At 43.7% G+C, this 26,955-nt stretch overlaps 1 protein-coding gene across 1 annotated transcript in view; it reads right to left on the reverse strand.

The window, feature by feature from the left end:
• The window catches only part of LOC132225556 (probable ubiquitin carboxyl-terminal hydrolase FAF-X), a 273,762-nt gene that overhangs the window by 20,497 nt on the left and 226,310 nt on the right, over positions 1-26,955 (reverse strand). Inside the window, 8 exon segments of the mRNA XM_059680650.1 lie at positions 438-567; positions 3,461-3,686; positions 7,097-7,220; positions 7,853-8,591; positions 10,755-10,896; positions 18,791-18,964; positions 20,844-21,034; positions 22,858-23,078. Coding sequence (XP_059536633.1) covers positions 438-567; positions 3,461-3,686; positions 7,097-7,220; positions 7,853-8,591; positions 10,755-10,896; positions 18,791-18,964; positions 20,844-21,034; positions 22,858-23,078 — 1,947 coding nt within the window.

A 26,955-nucleotide genomic window follows, 5' to 3' on the forward strand; every position in this document is an offset into this window, starting at 1 on the left:
TGGGAATGTGCCTATGGGGGAATTAAACCGGCAACTTCTGGGTACACTGCAAAATGTCCAACTGAGCCTCACTGGCTAGGAATGAAATGGCTTTGAATAATATGAATATGGAATACTGCTTCTATTAGAAAAGATAAAATGTCATCACTGCATTAAAATGCTTTCATCCATCCAAAGAGGGGTGGATCAATGGGTAAGCCTTGACCCAGGAACCAAGAAATCATGGTGTGATTCCCAAAGTACATGCCTGGGTTGCAGGCTTGATCCCAAGTAGGGGGCATGCAGGAGGCAGCGAAATAGATGATTCTCCCTCTCACTGATGTTTCTCTCTCTCCCTCTCCCTTCTCTCTCTCTAAAATCAATAAAAACACAATAAAAAATAAAGTGCTTTTATCATTTAATACATAAATATGAAACAATACACAAAAAGTTCTTACCTAAATTTGCATACATTACAAACAAGTTGAAATACTGTTGTAAATGACGGCCATGCTCTGCAACTTCCCTTCTCAGGAGATTTAATACTGCTCTTAATAAGTGATCACTCAAGTTTAAGTTATCACATGCCTGTAAAGGATAAGACATTTTGTCAGCAATGAGATGCAAAGTAGTATACTTCAATTTGCATAAAAAAGGATTATATCATATATGTGGCTCCATTAGTCACAAATATCAGAAAGTGACTTATCCTATATAATAAAGAGATAATATGCAAATTGACCCTCATGTCCTCATAAGATGGCTGCCTACAACCAGGCCAGCAGGGAGGTTAGTGAGGGATGATCAAACGACTGAACAGCAAGCTGTGTGTGGTGACCAGGCTGGTGGGGGGGCCGTGAGGGGTGACCAGGCTGGCAGGGGGGCAGTTGGGGGTGACCAGGCCAGCAATCGGTCATTCCCTGAGGGGTCCTGGATTGGAGAGGGTGCAGGCTAGGCTGAAGGGATCCCCCCAACCCATCCCATGCATGAATTTCATGCAACAGACCTCTAGTTAAATATAATTGCGTTTGAAGAGAGGGAATGAAGAGCTGAAATAGATTTAATTACAAACACTTTATATTGTTATTTTAAAAAAAGGTTTTTATTGATTTTTAGATAGAGAGGAAGGGAGAGGGTGATAAAAACACTGGTAAGAAAAACATCATTGGTTGGCTGCCTCCTGCACGCCTCTACTGGGGATGAAGACCATAATCTGGGCATGTGCCCTGACCAGGAATTGAACCAAAGACCTCTTGGTCCATGGGATGACACTCAATCCACTGAGCAACACCAGCCGGACTATATTTTAATTTTAAAAAATATCCAAAACAAATCATGTGCATATTTTTACTAAAAAAAGGTTAACTAACAAAGAATTTCTACTTATCCATTAAAAAGTCAATCTTGTCCCATGCCTTCATGCTTCAGATCTTAATTGTTGGTCAATTCATTTTGTTAATTAGATTCCACAAGTAAGTGACTGACATACCTTGATGTGGGGTTGGGGAGACGAGAAGAGATAAACCAAAGAACTTATATACTTACTAGAAGTACCGTGCACAAAAATTTGTGCACTCGGGGTGGTGGTGGTGGTGGGGGGGAGGGTCCCCTCAGCCCAGACTATGCCCTCTTGCAGTCTGGGACCCCTCGGAGGATGTCTACCTACTGGCTTAGGCCCACTCCCTGGGGGATTGGGCCCAAGCTTACAGTCAGACATCCCTTCGGCAGCCTGGCAGCCCTCCGGGTATGTCCACTTACCAGCAGGGAGCAGACCTAAGCTGCAGTCAGACATCCTTAGCGCTGCTGAGGAGGCGGGAGGGGCTCCCACCACCAACACTGTGCTGGCAGCCATCAGCCTGGCTTGTGGCTGAGCAGAGCTCCCCCTGTGGGAACGCACTGACCACCAGGGGGCAGCTTCTGCATTGAGTGTCTGCCCCTGGTGGTCAGTGTGTGTCATAGTGATGTCATTCCCAGTGGTTCTGCTGTTAGGGTCAGTATGCATATTATTATTTTATTATATAGGATAGAGGCCTGGTGAACAGGTGGGGGCCAGCTGGTTTGCCCTGACGGGTGTCCCAAATCAGAGTGGGGGTCCCGCTGGGGTGCCTGGCCAGCCTGAGTGAGGGGCTGATGGGTGTTTGCAGGCTGGTCACACCCCCCCAGTGGGGATCCTCACCCCATGCAAGTTTGGCCAGCCTGAGTGAGAGGCTGATGGCTGTTTTCAGGCTGGCAACAGGCCCCTTGGGGGGGGGGGGTGGTCCCCAGTTGGGTGCCTGGCCAATCTGGGTGAGGGGCTGAGGGCTGTTTTCAGGCTGGCCAAGCCCCCCTGGCGACGGAAGCTCCCAGCCTCTCCTTTTTTTTCTTTTTTAAATATATTTTATTGATTTTTTACAGAGAGGAAGAGAGAGGGATAGAGAGTTAGAAACATCGATGAGAGAGAAACATTGATCTGCTGCCTTCTGCACACCCCCCTACTGGGGATGTGCCTGCAAGCAAGGTACATACCCTTGGCTGGAATTGAACCTGGGACTCTTCAGTCCACAGGTGGATGCTCTATCCACTGAGGCAAACCAGTCAGGGCTTTTTCTTTTTTATTCTGGGATTTAGTTACCTTCTATAATTGAAATTTTGTAGCCTTGAGAGGAGCTCAGACCCGGCCAGGGTGGGCAGGAGGGAAGCTTGGCTTCCTCCATCATTGGGGCAACCAAGCCTCCTGCTTGCTCCAGCTCCGTGGCTGCCGGCCGCCATCTTGGTTGGGTTAATTTGCATATAGTCGCTCTGATTGGCTGGTGGGAGTGGCTTAAGGTGTAGCGAAGGTACGGTCAATTTGCATGTTTGTCTTTTATTAGTGTAGATATGCATGGACACAGGCAATAGGGTAGTGAAGATCTAGAGCAGTGGTTCTCAACCTTCCTAATACTGTGACCCTTTAATACAGTTCCTCATGTTGCGGTGACCCCCAATCATAAAATTATTTTCGTTGCTACTTCATAACTGTAATTTTGCTACTGTTATGAATCGTAAAGTAAATATCTGATATGCAGGATGGTCTTAGGCGACCCCTGTGAAAGGATCGTTCAACCCCCAAAGGTGTTGCGACCACAGGTTGAGAACCGCTGATCTAGAGGGATGGGTAAGAGCTGGGAAGGGGGCAGGGGAAGTGGGGAAAATGGAGATACCTGTAATATTATCAACAATAAAAAAATATTTAAAAAAGTCAAATTAACAGAACATATAGAATCTGAAGACTTATACACAACTACAAGTAACAGAATAAACAGAAGAAATTTTCCTTATGTTTTTTGAAGTGCCCAATAATCATTACTCATTACTGTGAAACAATTTTAATGAACTCAATAATGTATGCTTGGATTTATATATGATAAATATGATAAGCAGATATCTATGTCTATTGACATGACCTTGCAGAAATCAGACTTACTTGTAAGCATATCATAAATACAAAAATATTTTTAATTACCTGACTAGCAGGTGCTGGAGATGAAAAAGACGAAGGACAAGGACCATCTTGCAACGAAAAATGTGCAATAAATACTATAAGTTTTGCAAAAGCACCCCTCACTTCTGCACTAGGACACTCCAGAAGATATTCAGAGAAGCGATTTGAAACATTAAAAAGGACATTATCAGTAAACCAAAATCGTACATTCTTGCTGTAACGAAGGAGAATGCACAATGCATCATACCTAAAATAAACAAACAAACAAACAAATAAATAAATAAAATAAATTTTTACTTATGTGCTTTCATTCTGATTACCATAGTGATCCAAAGAGTTTTTTTTTTAATTAAATATATATTTTTTTTATATCTTATTGATTTTTTACAGAGAGGAAGGAAGAGGGATAGAGAGTTAGAAACACTGACGAGAGAGAAATTTCGATCAGCTGCCTCCTGCACACCACCCCCTACTGGGGATTGAGCCCACAACCTGGGAAAATGCCATTGACCAGAACTGAACCTGGTACCTTTCAGTTCACAGGCCGACGCTCTATCCATGAGCCAAACTGGCTGGGGCCCAACGAGTTTATTTAATAAACCAAATAAAGAGGAAAGATCTTTTGTATAATTAATGGTCATGGCTGGTTGAAATACAACTATCAGTCTGTGACTTGATGTAGTTAATCTTAGTCACAAAATGAATTAAATGAGAACTTGTGTAGGTGAATACAAATTATCAAACTCTTCTTTATCCAGATTATCTCCTTAACATCTTCTAATCTGAATGGTGCTAAAAATAGTTGTTAGAGCCCAAGCCAGTTTAGCTCAGTGGATAGAGCATCAGCCTTTGGACTGAAAAGTCCCAGGTTCAATTCCGGTCAAGGGGACATGCTTGATACCCAGTAGAGGCAGACAATCAATGATTCTTTCCCATTATTAATGTTTCAATCTCCTTCTCACTCTTCCTTCCTCTCTAAAATCAATAAAAATATATTTTAAAAAATAGTTGTTAGAACAAGGTATTATAATGTCCTCCATCTACACTAATAAAAGAGAAAAATGGTAATTGGCGTACGACGATACCCTTTTCATTGGCTAATCAGGGCTATATGCAAATTAACTGCCAACTAAGATTGGCAGTTAACTGCCAATAAGATGGCGGTTAATTTGCATATGTAGGCACAATGCAGGGAGGCGATAGGGAAAGCAGGAAGAAGCCCCCTGCCACTGACAGTGATCGGAAACCCAGGGGGCAGCTAAGAGCTGGGGGGCAGGGCAAAGGCGGCCCCCATGATCAGAGAATCAGGCGCCTTTTCCACCCTGGCCAGTGATAGCAGGAAGTAGGGGTGGAGCCAGCGATGGGAGCTGGGCACGGTCGAAGCTGGCAGTCCCGGGAGCTAGGGGTCCCTTGCCTGGGCCTAAAGCGGAGCCCACGATCGCGGGGCCGCTGCAGCTGCGGGTCCCCGCTGCCCGAGCCGGACCCCTAGGCCAGAGGCGTTAGGCCTGGGCAGGGGCGGAGCCTGCAACCGCGGGGAGCTGGGGGTCCCCTGCCCAGGCCTGACACCTCTGCCGGAGGCCTCAGGCCTGGTCAAGGGGCCGATCCGGTGATTGGTGATCGGAGGGTGATGAGGGTCAACTCCTCTGGCCGAGGCATCAGGCCTGGGCGGAGGGCTGAGCCGGGGATTGGGGGGATATGATGGTCCCCTTGCCCAGGCCTGAAGCCTGGGTCAGAGGCGTCAGGCTTGGGCGGGGGGTGGAGCAAGCGATCAGAGGGAGATGGGGGTCCCCTGCCCAGGCATGATTCCTGGGCCAGAGGCCTCAGGCCTGGGCGGGGGCCAGAGCCAGTGATCGGCAGGAGATGGGGGTCCCCTGTCTAAACCTGACACCTCTGGCGGAGGCGTCAGGCCTGGGCAAGGGGCCGATCAGGTGATCAGAGTGTGATGGGGGTCTATGCCTCTGGCTGAGGCATCAGGCCTGGGCAAGGGGCAGAGCCAGCAATTGGAGGGGTCTGGGGGTCCCCTGCCCAGGCCTGATGCCTGGGCCAGAGGCATCAGGCCTGGGCTGGGGGCAGAACCAGTGATGGGGGGAAATGAGGGTCCCCTGCCCAGGCCTAACACCTCTGTCAGAGGCGTCAGGCCTGGGCAAGGGGCCGATCCTGCGATTGGAGGGTGATGGGGGTCAACGCCTGAGGGCTCCCAGTATGTGAGAGGGGGCAGGCTGGGCTTAGGGACACTCCCCCCCCCCCACACACCCAGTGCACGAATTTCGTGCACCGGGCCCCTAGTACTTTTATAATTAGAAACTTGAAACTATAACCATTTAAAAATCGTCTACCTTTATAAACATAAACCAGAATTCTCTCTAGTAAAAGATAAAGCTTAGTATTTTGTGATAAAATAGACAACAAATACAATAAAAACAGGAGCCAAATTTTAAAAATACATTTCTATTGATTTCAGAGAGGGAGAGGAAGAGGAGACAAACATCAATGATGAGAGAGAATCATGGGTTGGCTGCCTCCTGCATGTCCCCTACTGGGGAATAAGCCCACAACCTGGGCATGTACTTTGACAAGGATTTGAACCATGATCTTCTGATTCATGAGTTGATACTTCCATTGAGCCACACTGGCCAGGCAGGAGCCAATCCTATCCTATATAATAAAAGCCCAGTAACCCATACGGCGGAAGGACCAGAATGACCGGTTGCTATGACATGCACTGACCACCAGGGGGCAGACACTCAACACAAGAGCTGCCCCCTGGTGGTCTGTGTGCTCCCATAGTGGAAGTGCCGCTCAGTCAGAAGCCAGGTTGGTAGCACAGTGGTGGTGGCAGGAGCCTTCCCACAGCGGTTCTCAACCTGTGGGTCGTGACCCCCTTTGGCGGTTGACCGACCCTTTCACAGGGGTTGCCTAAGACCATCCTGCATATCAGATATTTACATTATGATTCATAACAGTAGCAACATTACAGTTATGAAATAGCAACGAAAATAATTTTATAGTTGGGTCACAACATGAGGAACTGTATTTAAAGGCCAGAAGGTGGAGAACCACTGCTTTCCCACCTCAGTGGCAGCCCTAAGGAGTGGAGAGCCAAGCAATAAGGAACAAACAGGAGGGCAGCTAGGTGAGAGTAGGCGGGCAGTTAGGAGCGAGGGGTCCCAAGTTGCGAGAGAGATGTCCAACTGCAGGTTTAGGCCCTATCTAAACCGGCAGTCTGACATCCCCCGAGGTGTCCCAGATTTCGAGAGGACATAGGCCAGGCTGAGGGATCCCCGCCCCCTGCACAAATTTTGTGCATCTGGACTCCAGTCTTTAAATAAAAGGCACACTAAGAAATTTAATACAACTTCTCTCAACATTATTACCAGATTTTTATGTTATCTTTGACATCTGAAATTACATTACCTGGGTTAGGGAAAAATAAAGCACTATAATGATGATTAAGCCAACTATAAGAACAGTAAGAACAAAATGCAAAGCCAGAGAGGCAACTCAGTGCATTGTCCTGATGCACCAACCTTGTAGGTTTGATACACAGTCAGGGCACATACAAGAATCAACCAATAAATGCATAAGTCAACAAACTGATCTCTTTCTCTTTGTCTCTAAAAAATCAATTAAAAAAAAAAAAAAGGCAAAGCCACATACCAATCACTGGCAGGGCCACGGACTATTTTCTTTGTGTGAAATCCAGTGGTAAAGAGGAATCTAGAAGCAAGTTGAATTGTAATCATGGTGATTTCTTCTGCTTCAGGCAACAACTGATCTTGTCCTTGAATAAAAAGCACACATAAAAAAGAATTGTTTAAGTGTGTTTAAACAAATGCTCCATGCTTATAAAATCTTAGGTAAAAGCAATCTTTTGTGGTTATCTCAGCACTTCACCAAACTATGTTTCAAACTAATTTTTGAATCAAAACAACTGTTTACAAGTAAAAGCTCTTCTGTGTTTCTAAATATTGAACATCACTATTCAAAAGTATAGGCATTTTAAATATTTGATTTTGAACTAAAATGCTGACATATTAAGATTGGAATGATAGTCAGGCCAGCGTGGTACAGTGATTGTACAGTGACCAATGAACAAGAAGGTCAAGGTTCAATTCCCAGGCAGAACACATGCCTAGGTTGCAGGCTAGATCGCCATTGAGGGCTGTGCAGGAGGTAACTGATCAATAATTCTCTCTTATCATTGATGTTCTATCTATCTCAACTTCTAACTTGCTCTCTAAAATCAATAAAAATATTTTTTTAAAAAATTGGAATGCTATCAAGGCTAATAAATTTATGGGAAAAACTTAAAAAAACCCCAACCTACTAAATATAAACATAGATGCCTAATAAAAAAGTCTGTGATACAAAAAGTATTCTTTATTAACAAGAAGCTATATTCCAGAAACTTACCTGGAGTAGGGCTTAAGTAAATACCATTACATGTAAGAAGCTTTTTCATAAACTGAAAATATTCTAAACTGTACTGCATTCGGTTATGTATGAACTGCACATTTTGTTTCCATACACTTCTCTCAATGGCTGGTGACATAATCTGATGGTGTCTTGTGATATTTAGATCTGATATGTATCTTATCATCTCACCATCTTGGTCTATGTCCATTCGTTCATAAAAAAGTATATAAGCATTCCACCACCTTTTCTGCTGCCTGTATGATATGCGCTTCATCATATGATCAAATACTTCTCCCATGTACTCTCCACCAAAACACTGATTTTTCATTTCTTCATCATCATCCATTTTACACTCTGTTACATCTCCATCATCAAATTTATACCAGCGATTTCTATTACCATCATCTCTTTGAATAATGTATGAATAATAATGTCCACCAGTGGCTTGTCCACTGTGTACAAGCACTCCTACAAGTCTGTATTTTGTGCTTTCTGCTGTCTCACTTTCAGACTGCAAAATCTGTGGTATTGACTGACGATCTGTGTTTACATTATTTTCTTCGAGCTTGGAAACACCTGGTACTGTGTAAGGTTCCATATCCAGCTCTCGTGGAAATTCAAAATAATCATTGAATTTAACTGCACATTCCCTTTCCCAGTCATAGTCAAATCGTTTCAATTGGATAGCAAGAACAGAAGGCAGTTTCTTAATTAGCAAGCGCTTTACTGTATCAACCTACAATAAATAAAAAATAAAAATGTTCTTTTATCAGTCAAATACAACAGAGCAACTTAATATATATTAAAACTTATGATCTATCTGAATTTATTTACAAATAGGTGAATAAATGACAACACAAACTACTGAATTTTTCAAAATGTTCACAGCAAACAAAAATATGTAAGTAATTTCTCATTTGGTTGCAAATTATAAAAATTAGTGATGCAAAAACTGATAGCTAGCTGACTCAATACTACTACTGCTTACTGATCAATCATATATTTTGATGTTTATTTTATGCTAATTAACAGAATATAATTTGAACAAACAAGAGAAATACTACAAAACTAGCTAATATGTATGCCATTTAGAAGCCAGGTAACATGCTCAGGGCTGCATATATTAATGCATTTAATCTTATGCTCTGGAAAAAGTGCTACCAAGGTCCTTACTATAAACTATGTAGTTTATGCCCTGCTGGTGTGGCTCAGTGGTTGAGCATTGATCTATGAACAAGAAAGTCACAGTTTGATTCCTGGTCAGGGGCACATGCTCAGGTAACAGGCTCCATCCCTAGAACATCAATGCTCTCTCATCATTGATGTTTCTCCCCCTTTCCCTCCCTCTCTGAAATCAATAAAAATATATCTATATATATAAAACCCTAAGCAACTGGAATGACCAGTTGCTATGACACACACTGCAAGGGGTGGGGACAGCTGGTCCCCACCCATGCAAGAATTCATAAACTGGGCCTTGAGTCCTCTATAATAAAGAGGTTATATGCAAATTGACCATCACACCCTCACACAAGATGGCTTCCCCCATGTGGTCAAAAGATGGCCGCCACAAGATGGCCAGGAGGGCAGTTGAGGGAACCAGGCCGGCAGGGGAGGGCAATTAGGGGCGACCAGGCTGGCAGGGGAGCAGGTAGGTGTCAATCAGGCTGGCAGGAGAGTGGTTAGGTGGTGATCAGGCTGGCAGGCAGATGCGGTTATGGGCAATCAGGCAGGCAGGCAGGCAGTCGGGAGCCAGCAGTCCTGGATTGTGAGAGGGATGTCCGACTGCCCATTTAGGCCCGATCCCCCAGGGGAGAGGGTCTAAACCAGCAGGTGGACATCCCTCGAGGGATCCCTGACTGTGAAAGGGCGCAGCCTGGGCTGAGGGACTCCCTTGAGTGCGTGAATTTTCGTGCACCAGGCCTCTATTATTTTTATAAAAAAAAATAAAGTGTGATTTATGAGTGTATATAACCGAAGTAGGGCCCTGACAGGTTTGGCTCAGTGGATAGAGTGTCGGCCTGTGGACTCAAGGGTCCCAGGTTCGATTCCAGTCCAGGGCATGTACCTTGGTTGCGGGCACATCCCCAGTGAGGGGTGTGCAGGAGGCAGCTAATCGATGTTTCTCTCTCATCGATATTTCTAACTCTCTAACTCTCTCCCTTCCTCTCTGTAAAAAATCAATAAAAAATATATTTTAAAAAAAAGAAAAAAAAAGAAGTAGTAACCCCAGAAGAAACTTTCTAGAGCTGTGGGTAGCAGGACAAATGGCTTTAGAGGTAATAATCTAAATGGCATTTCAAGTCAAACCAATGCAGATACTCTACAGATGAGAGAGCATGATGGGCCAAAATAAATGTTTACTATTTGCCATAAAAAATGTATCACACAAACTGTTGATAGACAAAATTGGTGGCTAGAAATAAAATCAGTTGGCTGAATCTAAAGAATTATTGGCTAGATCTTTTTAAAATTAAAAGTGACTTAAAAATCTCATGTAATCAAATAAAATTAACATTCTGTTCATCTAAACTTGGAGAATAACTTAGAGTTAGAAAGGGAAAAATATTTTCTATCAACTCTTCAGGTGGGAGTTGGTTAATGGCAACTTACTTCAGGGCAAATATGAAAAGTAACTGTGCAACTTTTAGCTACAGTGATTTCTAAAATTAATTACCCAACTGAAATGGTTTTTCCTAGTCCACTGCATTATTTTCTCTCAATACAATTTCCCTGACAAAACCTTAAATCAGTTATCATCTTGACTACCTCTGTTACCACTATAAAAAAGCAGAGATGGAGCAAAGGTAAATTTTTACGTTAGACACAAACAACTTTTATGTATTCCAGCTCTATTAAATGCAATTATATGTATTTTTTAAAATTGAACTATACACACCTTTTTATCACATTTTTCACAATGATATGCATTTGCACCTTCCAATAAATCTCCTTTGATATACTGTTCCAAAGAATCAAGAAGATTTTGATGATTTCTAACATCTACATTCAAAGTTGTAAAAGATTCTTCACACTCGTATCTAAAGATATTATTTAAGAAATGATCAGTAATATGAATGTAAAAAAATGAAATAATCAAAAGGATTTATTACTTTGGTTTCTAAATATTATCTTTAGTTTTGAATTTGATGAAAAATAAATTTGCAGTATTTACTATATCATGTCAGGTGCATTAGTAACAAACAGTGTTATTAATATTTTACAGTTATCTTCTTTTAGTCAATGTATTATATTTTTTATACATATAATCTCTTTCCTTTGCCTTCATGAAAAACCCAAAAAGAGCTATAAATAAATCCCTCTTTCATGAGGAAACAGGCAGGGTCAGGGGTTTGGTGTCAAAGAGACTAATATGGTCCAATTTATTACAGGCAGAGCGGTGATTTGAAGCTAGAGCTTATTGGCCTAATGGCTTAAGTTCTTTATATTTTCTCACACTGCAACTTGCATTATCTGTTTAAATAGTAATTATTGGCAAGATAAAGGTAAGGATTCATAAAGTTCAGGAAAAGGTTACCATTTCTATAATGGATACCATTTCTATAATGGAAAAGTAGCAATTAATATTTATAGCACTTAGATATTAGGATCCAACACAATGTATGCCTCTACTTCTTAGCTCTACAGTCATAAAAATTAGTTAAGAATAAATGTGGGGTGAAGTCAGCATTCCAAATTGTAGTGATATCCTACAATAGGGACTTTTAGAAATTTATGACACACACTAATAAACTCAGATAATGGAAGGTGGAAAACAGACTCAACCATTAAGTTCATTCATGCAGTAGAGATATCAAGAGTGCCTACCATGTTTAAAACACAACGGGATATTATTTATATATTTTTATATAATTTATTTTAAATTTATCTTTATTGTTGAACATCTCCACCCTGCTCCTGCCCTCTTCCCAGGCCTTCATCGCACTGCACTACTGAGGATGTGGAAAAAAGGGAACCCTAGTGCACTGCTGTTGGGAATGCAGACTATATAACCACTGTGGCAAACAGTATGGAGTTTCCTCAAAAAATTAAAAATGGAAATGCCATTTGACCCAGTCAGTGATCCCAATTCTAAGAATATATCCAAAGGAAAAAAAAAAAGAATATATCCAAAGAATCTCAAAACACCAAATCAGAACACCCCTCTGTTCATAGTGCACTTTACAGTAGCTAAGATCTGGAAACAGCCAAAGTACCCTCAATAGGTGAGCAGGTTATAAAGCTGTGGATTTCTTTCTTACCCTTTGAGATAACATGGAGGGACCTGGAGATTATTATGTTAAGTGAAATAAGTCAGTCATAGAATGACAAGTACCACATATTCTCATTTATACGTGGAATCTAATGAATAAAGAAAATCCAGAGACACAGAAGCAAGCAACAGGCCAATAAATTTCAGAGCAAAGTGGTAAGAGAGAGGTAGGAAGAGATTAACCAAAGGATTTATATGCATATATGCATAGCCTATGGACACAGATATTGCTTTAGACATAATCTTCACATTTAGAAGTTTTTACTTAATCAGTTAACTGCCATGTGTCCAAAACAGAAACCATCCCCACATTCCACGATATTTTGAATTTAATTTAAAAAATCAATTTGCAATGAATATTTTAAGAATAATTATGTTTCTCACAATTTGGGTGTTCGTGAATATTTTCAGCTGAAAATTCTCACAAAAAATAATTTTAAAGTTGATAAAGGCTGCCATGTAGGGAAAACTTTTTTTTTTAATAGACACGCGTGGTGTGTGGGGAAGGTCCACTGCTTGCGTCTATAGGTGCTTATGGCGTACAACAGGTTAAGAAAAAATAAAATACGTATACAAATAAAAGTTTTTATAGATGGTTTATAATGCATGATACTACTGTGATAGAAATTAGTCCACAGGGAATAGAAAAGAAATCTTAGAGGATAAATGGAATTGACAATTTCTCTTAAAATATAGAATGCTCTACTAAAACAATGTTCTATAACATAAAAAATACTGTGGACTCTTCAGTAGCACTAAAGTATCTTTATTATAAAAAGCCAGTGGTCATAACACTGTAAATACCAAATGACAAGTCACCAGGAGGTACACCGATAGGTCCCGCTGGCGAGGCAGGTCGGTCTGGGTCTTGCAGGATTTCGCATTGGGTGTCTAGACTGATAATAATTAGAACTACTTGAAATATGTACTTAATTTGAGTAAATAATTGAGGAGTAACAGCAACAGGTGATAAAGAATTGTATACTTTATATTGTCTGTTTAATGTAAAGTGTCTTTTCCTAAGAACTAAAAGTGGTCAAGCCAGGTGATTAAGTATATCCCCAACTTCCAAACGAACGGCACTATGAAAAGAATGACATGATAAAATCTCTCATTTATGTATTACTACATTTCCCCAAATGATTTCCCTATCTTCAAAGGAACCTGCTTTTTTCCAATCACACACACAGAACTAATGTTTAGAGAATAAGACTGTGATTATTTTGGTGAGAAAGGATTTCAAATCAACATTATGTGAACACAACAAGTCAAGCCCTAAAGTAAAAATTCCACACAGTAACAAAAAATGTGTGCCCATTGATTAACTTTGTGAATCAATTAACTTTGTGAACTATTAATAATTGAGAATTAAATTAAATTTTTATTAGAAGCCTTATATAAATCAATTTGTCTTTTCATTAACTCCATAACACAGAATGTCTTAACTCTTGATAAATGGTTTGATGTGCAAACATATCCAACCTATCTTAAGAATGACAAAGATCTATATATATATAAAAGGCTAAGTGACCAACCATCTGTCTATCTGAATGACTGACCAACTGACCGGCCAGCACATATGATGCACACTGGCAATTTAAAAATAAACATTGTCGCAAGCATGTGTGATCCTATCTAATAAAAGAGAAACATGGTAATTAGCCATACCTCCGCTACCCTCCCCATTGGTTAATCAGGGCGATATGCAAATTAATACAAGCCAAGATGGTGGCCGGCAGCCAGGCAGCTTGAAGCGAACATGAAGCTTGCTTGCTTCAGTGACAGAGGGAGCCAATGTTCCCCGCCTGCCGCTGCCGGCCTCTGAGCTTGCAGTTTGAAAAATTGTTACAAATATAGAAGCTAAACAAAACCCCAGAAACCTGCTTTCAGCCAGCCGGGATCTCAGAGCTGGAGTTGAAACAGTGTTTCGATTATAGAACCCAAACAAACTAGATACCTGCTTTCAGCAGCGGAGGCCTAAGAGCTGGAGCCAAGCCTCAGAGCTAAAGCTGGCCCAGAATAAAAAATAAAGAAAAAAAGGAGCGGTTGGGAGCTTTAGTCACCCGCCAGCCTGAAAACAGCCCTCAGCCCCTCACCCAGACTGGCCAAGCACCCCAGTGGGGACCCCCACTCTGAAGGGGGTGTGACCAGCTGCAAACAGCCATCAGCCCCTCACCCAGGCTGGCCAGGCACCCAAGCGGGACCCCCACCCTGATCCAGGACAACATTCAGGGCAAACCAGCCGGCACACACCCGTGCACCAAGCCTCTATCCTATATAGTAAAAGGGTAATATGCCTCCCAGCACCGGGATCAGCAGAGCCGCGAGGCCTCCCGGCACCGGGATCAGTGTGACAGGGGGCAGCGCCCAAACCCCCTGATTGCCCTGTGGCTCTGTGTGTGACAGGGGGCGGGGCCACAACCTCCCTAAACGCCCTGCTCTGTTCGTGACAGGGGAAGGCGTCCCAACCCATAGATCAGCCCTGCTCTGTGCCTGATACGGGGGAGCTCCCCAACCCCCTGATTACCCTGAGGCTCTGTGTGTGACAGGGTGCGGCACCCCAACCCCCCTCCCCCCACGGGCCCTGCTCTGTGTGTGACGGGGTAGAGCTATAACCTCCCCATCAGCCCTGACCTGAGTGTGACAGGGGGCGGTGCCCCAACTTCCCTATCAACACTACTCTATGAGTGACAGGGGGGAGCTCCTCAACCCCCTGATCGACCCTGCTCTGTGAGTGACAGGGAACGAAGCCCAACCCCCCTGATGGGCCATGCTCTGTGAGTGACCTGGGGCAGCGCCCCAACCCCCTGATTGGCCCTGCTCTGTGCGTGACAGGGGGTGGCACCGCAACCTCCCCATGTACCCTGCCTTTAGTGTGACAGAGGGTGGTGCCTCTACCCCCCAATCGGCCCTACCCTGAGCGTGACTGAGGGTGGCATCACAACCTCCTGATCTGCCCTGCTCTGTGCATGACAGGGGGCGGCGCCCCAACTCCCAATCGGCCCTGCTCTGAGCCCGACCAGGGGCTGAACCTAGGGATTGGGCCTGCCCTCTGCCACCCGGGAGTGAGCGTAAGCCAGCAGGTAGATATCTCCCGAAGGGTCCCAGACTGCGAGAGGGCGCAGGCCGGGCTGAGGGACCCCCCACCGCCGAGTGCACAAATTTTTGTGCACTGGGCCTCTAGTCAACACTAATAAAAGAGAAAAATGGTAATTGGCGTACGACGATACCCTTTTCATTGGCTAATCAGGGCTATATGCAAATTAACTGCCAACTATGACTGGCAGTTAACTGCCAACAAGATGGCGGTTAATTTGCATATGTAGGCACAACGCAGGGAGGCGAAAGGGAAAGCAGGAAGAAGCCCCCTGCCACTGACAGTGATCGGAAACCCAGGGGGGAGCTAAGAGCTGGGGGGCAAGGCAAAGGCGGCCCTGGGGCCCCCCAGCCATGATCGGAGAATCAGGCGCCTTTGCCGCCCTGGCCAGTGATAGCAGGAAGTAGGGGTGGAGCCAGCAATGGGAGCCGGGCACGGTCGAAGCTGGCAGTCCCAGGAGCTAGGGGTCCCTTGCCTGGGCCTAAAGCGGAGCCCACGATCGTGGGGCCGCTGCAGCTGCGGGTCCCCGCTGCCCGAGCCGGACCCCTAGGCCAGAGGCGTCAGGCCTGGGCAGGGGCGGAGCCTGCAACCGCGGGGAGCTGGGGGTCCCCTGCCCAGGCCTGACACCTCTGCCGGAGGCCTCAGGCCTGGTCAAGGGGCCGATCCGGTGATTGGTGATCGGAGGGTGATGAGGGTCAACTCCTCTGGCCGAGGCATCAGGCCTGGGCGGGGGGCAGAGTTGGGGATTGGGGGGATATGATGGTCCCCTTGCCCAGGCCTGAAGCCTGGGTCAGAGGTGTCAGGCTTGGGCGGGGGGTGGAGCAAGTGATCAGAGGGAGATGGGGGTCCCCTGCCCAGGCATGATTCCTGGGCCAGAGGCCTCAGGCCTGGGCGGGGGCCAGAGCCAGTGATCGGCGGGAGATGGGGGTCCCCTGTCCAAGCCTGACACCTCTGGCGGAGGCATCAAGCCTGGGCAAGGGGCCGATCAGGCGATCGGAGGGTGATGGGGGTCTACGCCTCTGGCTGAGGCATCAGGCCTGGGCAAGGGGCAGAGCCAGCAATTGGAGGGGTCTGGGGGTCCCCTGCCCAGGCCTGATGCCTGGGCCAGAGGCATCAGGCCTGGGCTGGGGGCAGAACCAGTGATGGGGGGAAATGAGGATCCCCTGCCAAGGCCTGACACCTCTGTCAGAGGCGTCAGGCCTGGGCAAGGGGCCGATCCTGCGATTGGAGGGTGATGGGGGTCAACGCCTGAGGGCTCCCAGTATGTGAGAGGGGGCAGGCTGGGCTGAGGGACACCCCCCCCACACACACACCCAGTGCACGAATTTCGTGCACTGGGCCCCTAGTATATATATATAAAGCTCCCACTGGCGCCAATCACATGAGTGTGTTTCGATCTGTCATTGTCAATCATAAAATTGGTTGACACTTCTATTATAGAGAAAGGGCGAATAGTGATATTAAAATATTTCTTCTAAAAACAATCACGGGAGAACCAAGATGGTGGCATAGGTAAACATCGGAGATTGCTGCCTTGCACAACCACTTCAAAAATACAACTAAAAGATGGAACAGACAACATCCAGAACCACAGGAAGGCTAGCTGTGTGGAAATTCTACAACTAGAAGGAAAGAGAAAAGCATACCGAGACTCAGAGGAGGTGTGGTGCGGAAGTAAAATACAAAGGTGCGGAGGTGCATGCGGAGAGGGCTGGCGGCTGAGGTCACGATTGTCTTTTTCAATCTGGAGGGAGTCTCAGGCTCTGAACTCCAGTTTTGGGCGAGTCTCTGGGGACCCGGACTCATACGGGAGAAACGGGACTGTTTGGCATGGTCGGAACTGGAGGGCAGCTTTCTCTCAGAGGCACACGCAGCGACTGAGAACAGCCATACTGCTTGCTCAGCCCGCCCAGTTGATCCCCTGGGGCTCTGCCCCGCCCAAGCCCTGCAGGGAGGCTTTTGCATATGAAAGGCCAGGCCCTCTGTAATCTGAAAATTACTTAACAAACTGCAGCTGCCCAAGGCCCCAGGGCAACTTGCATTGCTTTACAGCTGGCTTCTGCAGGGTAGCCTCAGGCAAAGGCTAGATTAGCACCTCCTTAGATCCAAGAACCAGTGTACCCAGTGGTCAGAGTGGGACTATCCAATTATAACTCCGCAGATCCATAAGGGACACAGTCAGGGGACAGACTCAGTGAGCACCAAAGCCCCACAGAAGCAAGTCTTGCCCCATAAGGGTGTCTTCAGCACAGAAGTTCTCCCACCCTAGACACAGCTGATTCCCATAGCCAATTGGCCTGGAGGTCAAATTCTCCCAGTGTTACCTACAACAATCAAGGCTTAACTACAACAAGACTGTGCACAAAGCCCACAAGGGGGTGCACCAAGAGTGTCTACGTCAGGTAATTGGGAAGGCTAAGCCACTGGACCCTAGAGGACACTTAGCACAGAAAACCACTTTATCAACACAGGGAACCATAAAAAAGGCCGAGATAAAATCTTTCTTCTAATTAATTTCCTTTCAATGTGCACGAATCTGTGCACCAGGCCACTAGTTGATGACAATTTAAAGGACAACTTTTTAATTTCCATAGGAAATAGTGCTCCAGACCTGCCAGCTATCTTCTAAAGTTATTTAAGATATTTCAATTATTATTTTAACTATACCATGACAGGCAAATATCTTAGTAACTATAGATTTATGGAAACTGACATTTCATGTCCCAAGAAATGACAAAATGTCACAGACAAGAAAAAGTACACAACTCTTGCCCTCGCCAGTTTTGCTCAGTGGTTATAGTGAAGGTGGGAGGACCGAAGGGTTGTCAAGGGCATGTACCTTGGTTGCATGCTCAATCCCTGGCCCCACCTGAGGCACATGCAGGAAGCAACTAATTGATGGGTCTCTCTCCCATCCATGTTTCCCTCTCTTCCCTTCCCTTCCCCTCTCACTAAAAAACAATTAAAAAATATCATCAGGTGAGGATTAACAAAACAAACCAAAAAGTATACAACAATTTATCACCCGTTTCTATTACTCCTCAATTATTTACTCAAAATACTTACTACAGTAAGAATAACAAAAATTTACTGAAAATAAAAATATCCTATATAATAAAAAGGTAATATCCAAATCAACCAAAAGGTGGAACGCTCGATCGCTATGACAGGCACTGACCACCAGGGAGAGCGCTGCTCAGTCACAAGCTGGGATCATGCCTGGAGAGCACAGCGTCCTGCCTCTGTGGCAGTGTTGAGGATGTCTGACTGTGACCCCATAGCCCTAAGCTGTCAGTCGGACATCTCCCAAGGGCTCCAGGACTGCAAAAGGACGTGGTCCAGGCTGAGGAATTTGCCCACCCCCGAGTGCATGAATGCCATGCACCAGACCTGTAGTATGTATATATTTCAATATAGCACAGAATATAATTCCTTCACAATCGTAGACATTTAGTAGTAACTGGCATGCACTGTTTTCATACATAAGTATAGTGAAGATTTAATTTACATCATTTTTAAAAAGACCTACAGAAAGTATATATTAAAAACATTACATAGCAATTACCTATGTGGGCAGCCTTGGCAAATCTTCTGATCAGCAAAGGAACCTCCTAGGACTTGACTTAAGAGAGCTGGATGTCCTAAAGCTTTTAGAGCTTCATCTAAACTATCCACCAAAGAATTAAAAAATTCTAAGGCATCATGTTGTTCACGTAGATTAATAGGTTCACCCCAAAGCCTAAGGAGAAAATGGAATAAAACAAGTACAATACTATTGCAGAACAGATGTTTTTCATAACAGAAACAAAAATAACATTAGAAATGAAAGCTCAGTCTCTTTTCTTTTTGGTTAATCCTCACCTGAGGATATTTTTCCCATTGATTTTTAGACAGAGTGGAAGGGAGGAGAGACAGAGAGAAACACTGATGTGAGAGAGGCACATTGATTGGTTGCCTCCTGCACACTCTTACCATGGATGGGGAATCTGCAACCAAGGTATATGCCCTTGACCAGAATCAAACTTAGGACCCTTCAGTTTAGGTGCTGATGCTCTATTCATTGAGTCAAAATGGCTAGGGCAAAAGTTAAGTGTTTTTCCCTTCATAAAAGAAGTGGAACCAAACCAATACATTCTATGTATTGCGGGCAATCATAATGACAGTGAAGAGCATATTAAAAATGGTACTCCTGTGTCAAAGAATTACCATGAAATTACAGGTGTGGCTGATAGGTAGCCCTTGATAAGAGTAGTAGTTGTTTGATAAATCAGTACATTGATGTATTTTGAATTCAAGTAAAGAGATCATTATGAGAGGGAAAAGTCATCCTAGCTTGGACCTTATAAATACTACTTTGATGGTTAATTCTGCAACAACTTTTAGTGCCATATTGAAAAGTTGATAGCTATTTATGCCCAAATAAAGGGATTATTTCCAAAGAAAAAGAGAAAGATTAGTCATTACTGTTTTAGAGAATGGATTTCATTTAATTTAGTTTTTAAAAAATTGATTTTAGAGGAACAGAAACATCAATCAGTTGCTTTTGCATGTGTCCTGACCTGGCTATAAGCCCTGACCAGGAATAGAACCCAATGCCATCCGGTATAGGGGATGACACTCCAAACAAATGAGTGACACCAGCCTGGGCTAGAAAATGGATTAAAAATAGATCCAATGCTAAGAAAACAAAATACCATGTATGATGTAAAAAAAAATAATTGTTGCTAAAACCTAGGTCATATTAGAAGATAACTAAAAACAAATCACCAGCCCTAGCTGGTTTGGCTCAGTGGATAGTGTTGGCATGCAGAATGAAGAGTTGAGATTTGATTCAGGTCAAGGGCATGTACCTGGGTTGCACATATCTTTGTCTCTCCCCCTCCCTTTCACTCTCTCTAAAAAAAAAAAAAAATCAATGGAAACATATACTCAGATGGGTGAGGATTAAAGAAAACCCCCAAAATTAAAACACCACCAACTTTTCTACTGTTATCATATAGGATTCAAACCCATCTTTCCACACCCTTAATTTCCCTCCCTCTCTCCTTTCCTCTCTTACTTAATTCCCCTTCCCTCCCCTCCCCTCCTCTCCTCTCCCCTCCCCTCTTTTCTCATTTTTGGTTCAGTTGTACTATAGTATTATAATAAAAACATATCCACTAGGTCTGGGCAGAAAGTTTTATATATATGTAAATGATTGGAAAAAAACCCCCACAGTATTTCATGACATGTGAAAATTATATGGAGTATAAAATTCAACTTTCAGTGTCCATGTACAAAGTTTTATTGAAAGAGCCACACCCCATTATTTACATATTATCTATGGTTGCTTTGTTGTTGTAACAGCAGAGCTGAGTAGTTATCACAGATCATATGATCTGAAATCCTAAAAAATACAGGAACAAAGGAAAACAGTAAATACTAAAAATAGCACAGGAATGCAAAGAACAAAATCCAGACTCTGATCATTTTTATTCCCTCCTATTGAGGCAATGATAAAGAAAAAACTTAAACAGAATACTACTAAATATTAAATGAGTATATATATTCTAATATATTTTGGAAGTTTAAAATTAGTATGAGTTTTCATAAAACCAAATTATCCACTCATAACTTACCTGTACTGTTTCCAAAATCCTCTGGGCACATAGTATTGTAGCTGGGAAGCAGCTAAATGACCAAAGATGACCTGAAGATGTCTTAGGACACCAATATTGTAATCTTTCCTGTCTTCTGTCTTACTTAATGCTGGTCTGTACTCAAATTGAGGAGGGTATCCAAATACATCATCTCGGGGATCAACATTACTCTAGAGACAAAAACATCATTGATGAAGTTATATAACTTAGAGAGTATAGTGAAATAAGTAGAGACAAATAGTGAATAAATGATTTGCATTATTTTATATTTTTTATATCTATAGCACATAACTTTCATTTTATAATGTTAGTGTTTATACAAACTATTTCATAGGTGAGGCATTACAGAAAGATCATAAAAGTATAATACTGAACATTTATTGAAGCTTGTATAATATGAAAGAGGAAAAGGTGAGTAGATTGAACTAGAGACAAATGAATGTTTGCAATATGTAACCCTGGGGAAATAAGTTACCTAGTCTTTCTAGGATTCCATTTTTTCTTATAGAAATAATACATTCTTCATATATTATACTAGAGGGCTGGTGCATGAAATTCATGCACTGGGGGGTGGAAGGGATCCTCTCAGCCAGGCCTGCACCCTCTCGCAGTCCGGGACCCCTTGAGGAATGTCTGCCTGCTGGCTTAGGCCTGCTCCCTGTGAGTCCAGCTTCTGGTTGAGCAGTGCTCTCCCTACAGGAGCACACTGACCACCAGGGAGAGTTGAGTGTCTGCCCCCTGGTGGTCAATGCGTGTCATAGCAACTGATCATTCCACCATTTGATTGATTTGCATATTACTCTTACTATATAGGATTGGATACTTTGGACTGATGGCCTGAATATCTATTATTATTAATTAATACTGTTAATGAGACCATACAGCATTATTTAAACTAATGAAAAAGTCTGTTTCTTTACCAGAGAAAAATATAAAACACCCTAAGAATCAACAGATCATAAATCAAAAAAGGCAGAATTTAAATATACTTTAAAACAAGGGTGGGGAATCTTTTTTCTACCAAAGGCCTTTGGGTATTTATAACATCATTCCTGGACTATTAAAAATTATCAACTTAAAAATTAAATTAAATTAAATGCTATTATTAGGTCAAACATTTAATTAACTCACCCATTATTATTGCCTTGGTAGGGCTAGCCAAAATGATTTTGTGGGTTTTATATGGCCCATGGGCCGGACATTCCTCACCCCTGCTTTAAAACATTAAAAAAATGAAAATATAACCTAATTAAAAAAGAAATGAACATATTGCCCAAAAACAGTGGCACAGGGTTGAGTGTTCACCTATGAACCAGAAGGTAACGGTTTGACTACAGGTCAGAGCATATGCCTGGGTTGAGGGCTTTGTCCCTGATCGTGCAGGAGGCAGATGATCAATGATTCTCTCTCATTATTTTTTATTTTTAAAATACTTTTATTAATTTTAGGAAGGGCGAGGGAGAGAGACAGAAACATCAATGATGAGAGGATCATTGATCAGTTGCCTCCTGTAATCCCCACAATGGTGATTGAGCCCTGCAACCCAGTCATGTGTTCTGAGAACTGAAACCTGACCTTCTGGTTCAAAGGTCGACGCTCAACCACTGGGTCATGCAGGCTGGGCTCTCTTTCATTATTGATTTTTCTATCTCTCTCTCTTCCTCTCTGAAATTAATAAAAATATAGAAAAAAATTGAACATATTTTGAAGATAATGAACATTTTATGACTGTACAAACAACAAACTAAATTCTGGAACGTAAAACATGATTATATCAACTGCTATATAAGAAATAAACAGAAAAGCTGTGATAAAGATTATTAATTGCAGTTTAAATTCTATTAATGAGCATTATAATATGCCAAAGGTACTCAAAGATTTTTGTCCTATCGTCAAATGCAGTTCAAAAATATCTGACAAGAACTATAATATTCAAAGAGAAAAAAGAAGATATTAAAACACACAAAATCCAGAATTTATAATTAAAATTTACCTTATTGTCCCGCTTTTCATCACTGAACATATCGTCATCTATATCACTACCTGTGCTTTCAATTGCAAGAATACTGTTCCTGATGGAAGGAATCATGTATAGCTGTTGGATCACAGAATTCATGTAACAAGTAGCACCAGCATTTTTGAGTCCCACAAATCCTTTTGGTGGGCGAGGGCCAACAGGTGGTAGATATTCCCACTCAGTAAGTGCTTCACAAGCTGAGAGAAAAAGAAAAAAAGATTCTCAGAACATGAACATGATTCTGTCCCCTGGCAGCTCTGTTATGCTGACAAATATTGGCAATAACACCATCACTACTACAGACACTGTGAAAGAGAACTCTTAATTTTTCCCCTAATAACGTGTCACTGTAGTACAGAACTGTTTGATTAGCCTATATTTTTATCAATATGTTTTAATGACAATCTTCATAGAAAGCCATATAGGTGGTATAACATTAAATTTATTTTGTGTCATCATAGGTTTACTTTATGTATTTAATTAGGTGTGTTCAATTCATTGGGGTCAGATCTTTAAATAAATCAAAATGTTACATCTGAATCAAAATGTTATACTTCACATTTTAATTACATATTAAACTTATTTAAAACTGTTTAGATTCAAGTCAGGCTCCCACACACAAAAACTGTAATCCTAAAGTGAGTATCTATTGTAGCTGTGAAAGGCCTGCAAAATCATTTGATCTGGCCTTGCCAAAGAATTAGGTGCTGAGTTAAACATTTGACCTAATGTAGAAGGCTTATTTTTTAAGTGGATAATTTTATATGGCCTGAGAATCTATATTATAAAGATCCCGTGGCCGTAACACCCCAACGATCAAACAACTGGTCACCAGGAAGTGTACTGATGGATCCCAAAGTGGTGGCGCAGCAGGTATGGGGCAGAAGGGGCTGCAAGTTTGGGTAGGCAGGGCTATGAGTGGTGGGGCAGTGGGCGGGATATGCACGGGTGGGCGGGACTGTAAGCAGTGAGGCACGTGGGTGGGCAGGGCCACTCGATTTCACACACTGGGCGTCTAGTGATGTTATAAATATCCAAATGGACCTTAGCAGAAAAAAGGTTCTCTACCCCTGATCTTATTTGTCTTCTGTATAAAAGTAAAAACTCGTTTTCATACACCTAGTGTTATTTTGAGAAGTAAATGAGATAGTGTATTTAAAAGGTATGTAAGAGCTATGTATCACTTTACATCATACTCCAATTACCAAAAAAACAAACACCGTAACATGAACCACTACTTACTAGTAATATTGAACTGCAAACTGGATAGTTAATAAAGACAATAAGATTTTTCTGTGCAGATAGATATATACTATGTGCTGATATATTACTAAGTGCCAAAATAAACAAAACCAAAGAGAAGCACACTACGTGTGGTATACTCTCAAGTGTTAACAAGAGGAAAAAACAACAAAACAAAATGAAACAGAGGCATGTACATATACAACTTGCATGTACACAATTTCTGAAACAGAAATATGGACCGGGTATAAAATTAATAATTTCTGTTAATCTTCTTTTATGTGAATATTAGAGGCCCAGTGCACGAATTCGTGCATGGGGGGAGGAGGGCGGCAGCAGGAAGTTGGCTGGTGGTGGTGGTGGGAGGGTCCACAGGAGGTTGGCCGCCAGCCCCAAGGAGGGAGCCAGCCATTGGCACACACTGGGGAAGGGGCTGCGTCTGCCGCCACCCTCCCCTGGTACTGCACCCCAGCCTGGGCCAGAGGGCCCCATCAGGATTGGGAGAAGAGGCAATGGTCGCCAGGCCAGGCTTGTTAGAAACAAACACCAGATGCTGAGGCCACCAGATTTGAGAATGCTGTAGGCACCCTGCCACCACATGGTTCCTCGCTTCCCTTGCCGCTGCACCACCCCCATGGCAGATTGGCGGCTCCCAGGGAAGGGAGAGGACAGGAGCAAGACAAACCCTTGTGTCGACTCTCGGGCTGACTCTCAATAGATTGGAGCGAAAAAGCTGCTCTGGTACCTACAAAACCTCCATCCAGAAGTAGGTCTCTATGAATGGTTTAGTACCAGGGGACAATGGGGGCCAGCTGGCCGGGGGGAGGGACTGTGTGAGGTTGGCTGTGGGAGAACACTGACCATCATGGGACAGCTCCTGTGTTGAGCGTCTGCCCCCCTGGTGGTCAGTGCACGTCATAGTGACTGGTTGGTCATTCCAGTTGTTCAGTCGCAAGGGTCACTTAGGCTTTCATATATATACTAGTAGCCCAGTGCACAAAAATTTGTGCACTCAGGGGTGAGGGTGAGGAGTGGGGCCAGACCCCTCAGCCTGACCTGCACCCTCTGTCATGTTCCGGGACCCCGGCCACTCCTGGCCGAGGCACAGGCCTACAGGCTTGGGGCGGCCTGGCTCCCAAGGCCTCAATTTATCAAGAGGACAAAGTCGGTGTTAGTTACAGCCCTCACAGAACCCAGTACACTGCATCTGTGCATACAACTGCCTTGTTCATGTGCCTGCTTCGCCCTACTGAAGTACTAACATCTTGAGGACGTAGCTCTGTCTTATCCTGCTTCACCTTCAGTGCCTGGCCTGGTGCCAGGGACCTGAGAGGGTTTGCTGAGTGAGTGAATAATGAGTGAGTGAATGAATGAACAAGTAGGTGAATGGGCCAGCAGCTAAGGGGAGGGAACGCGTTGCCACGGCAACATGGCAGAAGTTCCGGCCCTACTCCCAGCTCCCTGAAGCCCACCCAGGGAAAGTACCCCCTGCTCCCAGCGTCCTGGCGTCCCTCTCCTGGCTGCATACTGAATTTCTAACATCTTGAGGTCATAGCTCTGTCTTATCCTGCTTCAACTTCAGTGCCTGGCCTGGTGCCATGGACCCGAGTGGGTTTGCTGAGTGAGTGAATAATGAGTGAGTGAATGAGTGAATGAATGACCGAGTAAGTGAATGAGCAACCCCGGGAAGTTCCCGCCCTGCTCCCAGCGGCCCCACTCCCCTCTCCGGGCTGCATAGTTCCTGCAGGGAAAAGGCTGCCTGGGTGTGCGTTTTGGCAAATCAGTGCATTAGCACCTGTCGGCTGGGGGTCCCCCTGGAGGGCCGTTTGTGGGCATGGCCAGTGGAAGATGGGTGCATTAGCACCAGTCAGCCGGGGATCCCTCTGGAGGGCCATTTGTGGGCCTTGCCAGTGTCAGATCGGTGCATTAGCACCGGTCAGCCTCAGATCCCCTCAGGATGGAAGTTTGTGGGTGTGGCTGGTGGCGGATTGCTGGGGTCCTGCTGCCATCCCTGGGTCTGTTCCCATAGGGGCCGCCTGCCACCAGGGTTGCAAATAGCAGGCCCGGATGGCAGCGGGGCAGGCGGGATGGTGCTGCCCCACCCTACCTGCAGTATGCAAATTAACCGCCATCTTTGTTGGTGGTTAACCGCCATCATGGCTGGTGATTAATTTGCATATCACCCTGATTAGCCAATGGGAAGAGTAGCAGTCGTACGCCAATTACCATCTTTCTCTTTTATTAGATAGGATAGGTAAGCATGAAATTCATAAACAAAAGAAATTAACTTAAATAAAACAGTTTTCAAGAATCACTTCTCCATACTATCTTGTGTTGCTTAACTGTAGAAATATGTCTTTAAAAATATGTCATTAGGTGATTTCATCATCGTGCACACAGAGTACACACTTAAATAGTACAGCCTACTACACACCTGGGCCACATTATAGCCTACTGCCCCTACATGACAAGCTTGTATAGCATGTCATTGTACTGAATACTGTAGGAAACTGTAACACAATGCTAAGTATGTATGCATCTAAACCAGGGGTGGGCAAACTTTTTGACTCGAGGGCCACAATGGGTTCTTAAACTGGACCGGAGGGCCGGAACAAAAGCATGGACGGAGTGTTTGTGTGAACTAATATAAATTCAAAGTAAACATCAACACTAATAAAAGAGAAAAATGGTAATTGGCGTACGAGCTACCCTTTTCATTGGCTAATCAGGGCTATATGCAAATTAACTGCCAACTAAGATTGGCAGTTAACTGCCAACAAGATGGCGGTTAATTTGCATATGTAGGCACAATGCAGGGAGGCGAAAGGGAAA

The sequence above is a fragment of the Myotis daubentonii genome, chromosome Y (genome assembly GCF_963259705.1).
Source record: "Myotis daubentonii chromosome Y, mMyoDau2.1, whole genome shotgun sequence".
Lineage (NCBI taxonomy): Eukaryota > Metazoa > Chordata > Mammalia > Chiroptera > Vespertilionidae > Myotis > Myotis daubentonii.